The sequence below is a fragment of the Aegilops tauschii genome, chromosome 2 (genome assembly GCF_002575655.3).
Source record: "Aegilops tauschii subsp. strangulata cultivar AL8/78 chromosome 2, Aet v6.0, whole genome shotgun sequence".
Taxonomy (NCBI): domain Eukaryota; kingdom Viridiplantae; phylum Streptophyta; class Magnoliopsida; order Poales; family Poaceae; genus Aegilops; species Aegilops tauschii.
In genome coordinates, this window is record NC_053036.3 from 177,352,256 (window position 1) to 177,362,463 (window position 10,208).

A 10,208-nucleotide genomic window follows, 5' to 3' on the forward strand; every position below is an offset into this window, starting at 1 on the left:
GTTCTTCATCGAACACGGAAGCACGCTCATCACCACCAGGACCGTCCAAGTCTCACTTATGGGTGTGCCTATTTAACGCTTGAGGCGACAAAGTGCCCCTAAAACGCGTACTATGCCCACTCTCAAAGCTTCCTTGCTCACTACTCCCTCCGTTTCAAAATACTAGATCGGAAACGCGCCAAGCCGCGTGGTGCCTGGCTGAGCATGTTGCCCCAGCATTTAAACAAAGCACGGTACTGTTGCTAGTTGGTATGGGATTATTTGTCAAAGTCATGGCATAAGGCAAGGCAATCACATTTTCCAAATGCAAAGAAAACACGAGGAATTTTGTCAGTGGAACAATTCATCTGGAAGTTCAGAGGAAATGGAAATATATACTTGTGCCAAAAGCGAGCAAGGTCGATCAATCCACATCAAGTTTGATATAGATAGTGTACTTTTCATACAGGAAAAGAAAGTCACAACAGCAGTGTGAGACAAAGAACCTATATAGTTCCACAAAAGCATATTTTTTGATACATACACCTGATCGTCTTGACGTTCGACCTTTTATACGCCACATCACATGAACCTGCTATGAGTAGTTTGTTTTGTCACTTGAAACAGATAACATTTTCCCCATTGACAACAGAGTTATGAACCTTGAAACAAACTTTTCAAAGTTTGTATTATCAATGATGGCTACCTACACGTGGTGTCGAGACCGAAGACACATAAGAGATTTCTTTCAACCTTTGACCAACCCCATAGTTATTGTCGCTCTTCCGTCCACACCATTCATCAGACGGACTTGCCCCATGGCACATCCATCACCCTCCCAACACGACACAATCCAGGTGACTTGCCCCATGGCGCATCCATCACCCTCCTTTCATCAAACCATGTTCTGTTAAAAGGATAAATTGGTTAGCAGTTCATACAGTCCTATAACCCATCATATAATTTACCTAAATAGTGATACCTTTGTGCTCAATGAACAATGCAGAAGACATGAACAATACATGTGTTGGTTAATAACTAAGGGTGTGCTACCAACACACTTGAAAGGCAGAAGACGTGAACAATACATAACAGGCCTTGAAATAAATCCATTTAAGAAAAGTATGACTACAATTCAATGGACAGATTTAATTTGCTCCCACATGTATGTAACAGTAACATGTAGCTTGTATGGAGAAGAAAAGAAAGCAGGCCACATGATCTGAAGCAAATGAACTGAAGAAAGCAGGTCACATGATCATATTCAGAGCACAAATTAAAAGAAAAGTAGGGAAGTTAGCAGGACAGATGTTAGTATGCTGCAGATCTGTGGCCTCAAAACAACCCATAAGATGGTACTAAACATGTTAGGACCCTCTTCTCCTTTTCTAATTTTATCCTTCCCCAACCATGGCTTGAGGATACCATGGTTTTACATGTACTTTAGGATGCCTGTCATTATCTAAACTGATTATGTTTAAAGTCCCTATCTGATTTAGACTAAGCAGGAGAACATGGTATGAACTTTACTACTGATGATAAGGTATCTTGTACGAACTTTAATGTTCTAAAGCCGAGAATATAACGTATCATGTATGAACTTTAATACTGATGATATATAGAGAAAACGAACATGTGCGAGATTACTGAATAACCTGTCAAGAATTGATATTTGCACAGAAATATGGATTGAGAAATCTGAAACCTGAGCAAGAATGGTTTAACTACAAATATATTCAATCCTTATTTGAATTTATGGCAAGTCAAGAATCTATTATGGCAAATCTTAGCACCGTATCCTTTTCTGTGAGCACTCATTAATTAGAATAATGAAAAGGAGGTGCACTTAATCCAAATCCCCATGAATGTTTGCCTTTGTATGATGGTAGAGCCTTAAATTCGCAAACTTAAAATACGAGAGGATGAAACAATTAGCACCAAGAATTGGTCAGGTTGTACAATGACATTTTTCGAAACCAAATGCTAACACAAAGTCAGTTAGTGCATAAAAGAGAGATAGCTTCTAGAAATCATACACGCTAATTTCACGGTTCAGTAGAAAAGAAACACTACAAAGTAAAAAAAGCAAGGAGCAAGCAATCAGTGCAGAAAAAAGACAATAAAAATTAGTGCAAGAAGCAAAGCAACTGGTGCAGAAAAGTAACACTACAAACTAAACACCAAATAGCAAGCAATATGTAGTTGAAAGAAGTTCAAAACAAACACATTATTTGCATCATTCTCCAAAAAGGCGAAGAAATGGAACTTTTGGACACAGTGAACTATAACTGTCGGCTCAGTCAACCACATTTCAAACTCTAGGGCTACATATGGTACTGCTTCAGGAACCCATCTCATACTACAATGATATTTTTAAAGATGATATTATTTCCTGACCACATTGGCAATAAGGAGTCCACATATACAATAGAATGGATCACCCTCCGACTATGTGTCACGGTGCAGGAGCAATATTATTTAATAAGAAAAAAAATACAAAATCCAATCATGTTAATAGAGCACCAACAGAATCTCCTATATCATTTGGAGACTAAAAGTAATAAGAATAAAGGACATATGAAACCAGTGGTTTAACTCTACATGTTAGATAAAGAAAATGGTAGAGTGGGCATATATAACATCCGCCGCCTTACCTCCTAACGGGAAGCAGACGCACTCGCGTCGTGGCTCTGGCATCTTACGTTTTGAGCTACAGCAGAACAAAGGTACTCTTGAGTGAACCGAGAGAGCCGGCCTCCACACCTTGTAATCCTGTCATTTAATATTTTTTTCAGATTAGGTACAATATGAGCCCACACATACAAAAAATGGATTACTCTCTATTATTTGACGTTGTGTAGAATTAGAAGTGCATAAACATTATTGTCATTATAGAAGGGAATCCAGGTACATGCATTAAGCATACAGTGACATATTTCTTGGAAGTGGCACTACTCCCACTTGAGAAATAGGAGCATACAGAGCTGAGCTACAATGAAAAAAAACAAAAGACTATTCGGTTGCGGTCAAGAGGACCGGGGAACTAACAAATGGACGAAGTGAACATATTTAGCCGAACTTCACAATAGACAGCTAGTTACCTCTTTATCGACAATGACCATAATGTGTACTGAACACACATTGTCTAGTGTGGTAAAACTATAGGGGAATTAATTAGCACATACCACCATAAGCTCATGCAATCCAAGAGGAGTGACAATGTAAGCCACATTAGAGTGATCTTTAGAGGCTTCTGCTGCTAAAGGGATATCCTGACGAAAACAGAGAAATATTGTGTTACTATAACTATTTAAGCATTAAGATGTAAACCTATTTCTGCATTAAACATTTTTAAATTGAAACATCCTTAAAATCTTTAGCCTTGTCCATTACCAATATCAAACTAAGAAAATTTACTCATTTCTAGTATTGTCCACCAGGACAACCTACAGGGCCTTGCATGTGCTCAACACAAATGTTCACTCTGTGTCATCTTGTATATCAACATACAACAAAGGGCTCCTGCTAGTATCATGCGACCTCTACAACTGAGGAATTTTAGAATAGTTGGTTCAGACCTCCAAATCAGAAGAGGGATTCAGTATGATACTTGAATTTAAGTTTGACGTATGGATCTTCCTGTGACTCTACCATGTCCTATTATCCGAGATAGTTCTTGTTCCCTAAACTGCAGGGTAGGAGGCTCACCTTGTTGTTGTAGGTTGACTTTGCTTGGGGAGGTAGTAACTGCAGGATCGTAGGAGGCGGCTGAAGCGAGCTCGAGTCGGTCGGTGGCAGCCGGCCACAATATTTTATCGTTTTCATGCCTGGAACACTACAACATCATGTGAATGTAAATGAAAAGTAACATTTGTGACGGTGGCGACCTGCAAGCCACGATGATGAGAGGAGAAGCAGTCCAGGCAACGACCTCTCCCTACTTGTGTCGCTGCTCCAATCCAAAACATAAACAAACCTGGCAAGAGATCCAAAACATGAAATGAGCTCTCCGTCGAATCATGAAACAAGAGAAGCAGCCCCAGTAGGTCTACAGGTGCAGCGGCAAGAAGATTTTATGCATATGCAGACACACCAGATATCCCTGCATTATGACAAAATAGTGGTTAATGGATGGACATATTACCAGCCTACCAGACAACATATATCTTTTTTCAGTTTGACATAGAAGTACATTTCCAGAGAACAGAGATGTTCTATATACTACCTCTAGAGCTCACCAAGTATAGCGATGATAGTCTGGGTCCGGGACGACCGTTTCTCTGGTGGTCTTCTCTGTTGTATCTCTCCCAAACTGTGAAGAAGGGAAGGACAAAATAGGTTACAAGTACAAGATTGAAAGTAGAGTATACTACGGAGGTAGTACTTCACAAAGATGTTTGTGAGCTAATGAGAGATACTATTGGTGTGGTTCGCTGGTGCTTCCGGCCATGTCTCCTCGTACCAGCAAAACAAGAAAAGCCTAAATGTCCCCTTCCTTGGAACCTAGCTAGACTAAAAGCAACAAAACACAAATATTCCACCAAGGGAGAAGCACCAATTGCAGGCACTACCAGACCAGACAAAGAGGAAAAGACCTTTGGCCTTTACCAGATGCAGGACAAACAACAAATGGCCCATGCTGGCCAAACACACAACACTTGGCCATGCCGCCGTATACCTAGCACTCTAACACGAGAGGACAAAAGGAGGAGAAGAAGAGGGGTTAACCTCAGATCCATGAACGAAGACGCAACCGGGTCAGATCAAAGGAGGCACCGGCAACACCCGACGAATCTGCGAGGAAAACAAGGGGAAATCAGAGGTGAGGAGAAGCTAGCAGCCAACAAGAGCACATACATACACATATACCTGCAAATCGATGACCACAACAGCAGATTGACAGAGACCTGCACGCAAACAAGATCACAGATCAACTAAGAACAACGTGGAAAACTAACACGCGAAGAGGAAAGGCAGCTCACCTCGACCGGCCCCACCTTGCTCCGCCGCTCCCTCCTGCGCGCGTCCTACCTCACTCGCGAGGGTCGGCGCCGAGCCGCGCTTTTCCTGATGAGCACCAAGGCGGCGTGGAGGAGGAAACGGCCCGACGGCGCGAGGACGAGCAGAGGTGGAGGCGTCGGCGCGAGGGCGAGCAGAGGCGGAGGCGGAGGCGTGAGGGCGAGCAGAAGCAGAGGCGGTGGCGGCGGCGCGAGGGCGAGCAGAGGCAGAGGCGGTGGCGGCAGCACGAGGGCCAGCAGAGGCGGTGGCGGCGGCACGAGGGCCAGCAGAGGCGGAGGCGGCGGCGCGAGGATGAGCAGAGGCGGAGGCGAGAGGGCGAGCGTGCGAGCGCGGGGTTAGGGTTCACAGAGGAGATCGAGAGAGGGCGAGGAGGAGGTGGGACGTGCGAGCGCGGGCGGGACGGGCGAGACGGCAGGGCGGGACGGCAGGGCCGCGGTCATCGGCCACGGCCACGGCGAGCGGGACAGGCGGGGCGGGGCGGGGCGAGCGGCTAGGGTTCTACGGGGAGGTGATGAGATTTTATACCCTATAGTGAAATGACTAAAATGCCCTCGACGTGGCACGAGAATTACACGCGGTGGCACGAGATCTTTTACAGCGGGAGGTAACTATTCATTGTAGCAGTGTTACCGGATCGATCCAACGGCCGAGGTCCTCCAGTGGTCTGATCTGACGGCTGAAAACGCATCAAACAAGAGATCCGACGGCCAGAAATCGCTGAGCTATGAGGAGGCCCATGTTCTCCCTAGATACTTATATCAGGGTATGACCCAACTTTGTACTAACTTTGTACTTGTAAGTGCATCTAGTGCCCCTTAGTAATTTTGGTGTATTGAAGACTTATAGGTTAAGGGACTAATGTGTTTATGAGTGTACACAGGTCTATAAGTCTATGAGGAGTTTGATATTTACAGAGAAAGTCGACCCCTAAAAATAAAGTTCTTCGACTGAAGACTTTGGTATTTCTGAAGACTTTGAAAGTGAAGAAATTGGTGTGACCTTGAAGACTTGGTATTCATTTGAGGAACATGAAGCGTGAAGACTTTTGTTTTCGTAGTTTCATTTTCTCTTTCTTGAGTCATAAGAAACACCATACTGTTAAAGGAGGTCGAGGAAATACTAAGAAAAAATTTCCATGTGATGCTCAACTCAAAATCCTACACCTACCAATCCCTTCGAGTGAAGCCATTGGAAATCTCACACAGTTCAGTCATATTCTTCAGTGACAGAGACGAAGTTCTTCTGGTCTCTAAGGAATTTGTTCTGACTGAGGAGTTAGGAATTCGCCAGTACGGATTGCCTACACAGTGAGGAACATGATAGCCCTGAGGAATTTGATACTCAAATTTCCGACCGTTGCTGTGCTATGCGCCAGCTGTCCCAAAATATCTACCCACCTAACGGTCATATCATTGAAGGGCATTTATGTCTTATCATGTCGGGTTGCTCCCTAAGCTATAAATAGCCGCCCCCTACAACCACTAGCTGGTTGGCTGCTCCGAGAGAAACTGACACTTGTCAATTGCGAGCATCCCATCCTCCGAGGAATTTGAGTGAAAATCATCAAGTGAGGAAATACCCCAAACCCAAACACCTACAAACCCAAAGTGATTGAGCATCACTGAAGAGATTGATCCTGCATGGATCCAACGCTTGTTACCTTTGAAGACTGTGCATCTTCCAGACGGTTAGGCGTCATGGTCTAGAGCATCCAAGAGGAAATTGTGGATCGCCGAGTGACCGAGTTTGTGAAGGTTTGAAAGTCACCTGAAGACTTATCACGAGTGATTGGACGAGGTCTGTGTGACCTTAGTTCAAGGAGAATACGGTGAGGACTGTGTGTCCGGGACTGGGTGTCCTCAGGTTTAAATACCTAGCCGCTCCAACCAGACGTACAACTGAGACAACAGTTGGAACTGGTCTACCAAATCATTGTCTTCACCAAGCCAACTGGTTCTATTTCCTCAACTCTTTCATTTCCTCATTACTGTGTTGTTTGCTTGTTCATATCTGTGTTTGAAGACTTTGACTGAAGACTTTCTCAATTTCCTCAGTTCAGTTTCTTCATTTGTTTGTCTTCATCCTGTGTTATCCTGTGTTTACGCTTTCTGTACTCTGTGCTAGTTTTCATTTCATCATGATGACTATGCTTGTGTTCTGCTATGCATACTTTTGAGTACTTATTCCGCTGCAAGTAGTTCTTCGCTAAGGAATTTCCTCACCCACAAATTCCTCAGTGAAGAATTTCTAAAAATCGCCTATTCACCCCCCTCTAATCGATATAACGCACTTTCAATTGGTATCAGAGCAAGGTACTCCCTTGTTCTGTGTGATTTTTTGTTTAACCACCTGGAGTTTTAGTTATGTCGACCGCAGGTATGATCAAGGTTTCTGCCGGGTGTCCTACCTTCGATGGGACGGACTACCCCTACTGAAAGAATAAGATGCGAATGCATCTTGTGGCAATTGATAACGATCTCTGGTATGTTGTGGAAAAAGGTGTCCCCTCTGTCTCACCCTCACTGAACGCTACCGATGTGAAGAAATTCAAGCAACTCGATTCTCAAGCGAAGAATATCATATGTGGCCATCTGAGCAAAGGACAGTATGGAAGAGTGAGTGCTTTGGAAACTGCTAAGCTTATCTGGGATAGGCTGTCCAAAGTAAATGAAGAAGTCTCAACACAACATGACTCTCGAGTTGATATTCTTCGCAATCTCTTCAACCGCTTCAAAAGACTCGACAATGAAAATGTTCAACAAACCTTCGATCGCCTCACTGACATCTCAAATGAGCTTCAAGCACTTGGTGCCAATGACATCACCGACCACAAGGTGGTGAAGAAACTGCTGAGATTGCTTGACTCTTCATTTAATACTCTGGCATTGATGATACAAGAGCGTGCTGATTACAAGTCACTTGACCCCGCTGATATCCTCGAAAAGCTAAACACTCATGAGTTCCAGCTTGCTGAAAAGAGAGATCTTTATGGTTTGAGCTATGGAAGATCACGTGCACTGAAGGCCAAGGCAGTTTCTGAGTCTGAAGATGAAGACTCTGACGGCAGCCTTGGTGATCCTGAAGAACTGAGTAATGATCTAGCACTGCTCGTGAAGAAATTCCAGAAGTTTTCGAGACATGGTCGCTTTGGAAGACCCTCAAGGAGCAATGATTTCTCATCCAGTGACTACAAGAAGAGGCTTTGTCACAAATGCAAGAAACCAGGACACTACATTCAAGATTGTCCTCAGTGGGAAAAGGAATCAAAGAAGAAGAAATACAAAGATTACAGTTCTGATGATGCTAAGAAAAAGAAGAAATCCTCAAAATCTTCATCATCAAAATCCTCAAAGTCTTCATCTCACAAGAAGAGCAGCTCCAAGAAGGCTCGGGCATTCATTGCAAGGAAATGGACTCTAAAGCTGAATCTGAAGAAAATGAGGAAGAGGAGGCATCTGAGGATTCCGAATCCGGTGTGGCGAGCCTAGCCCTCGCTACTGCATTCGTCAGCAAGTCTATCTTCAACCCTGAAGAAAATGACCTCACCAATAAGGCTGATGAAGGCAATGATGACTACGCTCCCACCTATTGCTTCATGGCAAAGGGTGCCAAGGTACTCAAATATTCCTCATCTGAATCAAGTGAAAATGAATCTGATGAAAACCTTAAGCCCAGCTATTCTAAACTTGCTAAGATTGTTGTGGAACAACAAAGGGCTCTTGAAAAGGTTCAAAACATGCTAGACAAAACTGATGATATGTTGGGTGAAGAAATGGATCGCACTAAAACCTTGACTGAAAATCATCAGAGAATTCAGACTAGGTTTGACAACCTTCAAGGTCATCATAACACTCTCTTGTCTGATCATGAGAAGCTTTCTTATGAATTTCTTCAAAGAAAGTAAGATCTTGAAAATCTAAGAATGAGTTATGAAGATCTTCAGAAGGAGCGCGATTCATTACTTGCTCAACAAATCAGCGCTGCTCAGGAAGAATTTGTTCCTCCATGTTTGAAATGCATTGAACGTGAATCTACTCATTCTTCACCTGAATGTTCAAATGCTTCTAATGCTACAAATTCCTCAACTGTCTCTGCTATCATTAATTCCTCATCTGAGGACATTGATAGTATCACTGACGATGCAGGGCTGAAGGAATTGTACATGACAGGCATGTACAAAAGCCTCAAAGGGCATCAGACTCTTTGTGATGTGCTTAAAAAGCAGATCCTCAACAGGAACCCTAGGAAAGAGGGTATTGCCTTTGAGAAGAAACTCAATGCTGATGGTACATATTGGAAGCCTGAGCAGTACCCCAAAACCTCATGGGTTGCTGCAAAGGGACCTTCAGTTGATCCATCTAACTTATCTGGCTTTACATGTGAATCTCCTCATTCTTATGATGAGTCATTTGACTCCAACTATAAACTGTTCAAAAATCAGAATGCTGAAGTATTTGCAAGATATGTTGGCACTAACTGCATGAACGGTTCTCCTATGAAGAAAATCTGGGTTCCCAAAAGGTGTCTTGAAAGTCTTCAGGTGAATGTCCTCATGACACCACCTGTGAAGAATAGGAACCCCAGATCAAATTCTTCGTATGGACCAAATTCTTCATATGGATCCAAGTCCTCATACGGACCAAATTCCTCACATGGATCAAATTCCTCAAAAGGATCAAAGTCCTCATATGAACATCATTGTGCTAACAACTCTGTTTCGCAGGGAAGAGCCAAGGGCTATGAATATGAGCATTATTCTTCTAATCATTATGTTCATAAGTCCTCGAAGAATTTCTCTGCTTATTCATATGCTTACCCTAACTGCTCTTATGTGAAACGAAATGGATTGGCTGCTATGCCACCTTTTTCATATGGAGCTCGCAGTGTGATGAACTCTTTGCCACCCCTTCAGATGTGGGTGGTGAAGAAAAAGAACTAATCTCTTCTGCAGGGTCAGGTCTCCAGACATACTTGAACGTCTGAAGAATTTGCTGGAGACCTGAAGTGTGCCTGAAAGGACGCAGGCTAATCATGAAGAAATGAACTTTCATTTCTCACGTCCTCATACTGCTTTATCTGTTCTATTGTTTGATGAAATTGATCTGATAAATTGATGTCATATTCTTCACTGATGAAGTATATGAAGTTCGTAAGCTGCACTAATTCATCTGCAGGATGATCAACCCAAAGCCACTGAATGGGTCCTTGAT

The 10,208-nt window shown here is 43.2% G+C and overlaps 1 protein-coding gene across 4 annotated transcripts; it reads right to left on the reverse strand.

Moving 5' to 3' along the window:
- Nucleotides 1-399: 399 nt before the first annotated feature.
- On the reverse strand, nt 400-5,490 carry LOC109747933 (uncharacterized). 4 transcript variants are annotated; one of them, XM_020306978.3, is made up of 9 exons: nt 4,962-5,490; nt 4,849-4,886; nt 4,708-4,773; nt 4,218-4,291; nt 3,911-3,955; nt 3,688-3,806; nt 3,165-3,251; nt 2,634-2,751; nt 400-886 (listed from the first exon to the last, which is right to left on the reverse strand). In XM_020306978.3, the coding sequence occupies exons 3-9, from the start codon at nt 4,716-4,718 to the stop codon at nt 861-863; spliced, it is 480 nt and encodes a 159-aa protein (XP_020162567.1). In that variant the 5' UTR covers nt 4,719-4,773; nt 4,849-4,886; nt 4,962-5,490; the 3' UTR covers nt 400-860. The 4 variants fall into 4 exon arrangements, with proteins under 4 accessions (XP_020162567.1, XP_073364393.1, XP_073364394.1 ...); XM_073508292.1 differs by having other exon boundaries at nt 3,911-4,081; XM_073508293.1 differs by having other exon boundaries at nt 4,205-4,291.
- Between the last annotated feature and the right edge of the window lie 4,718 nt (nt 5,491-10,208).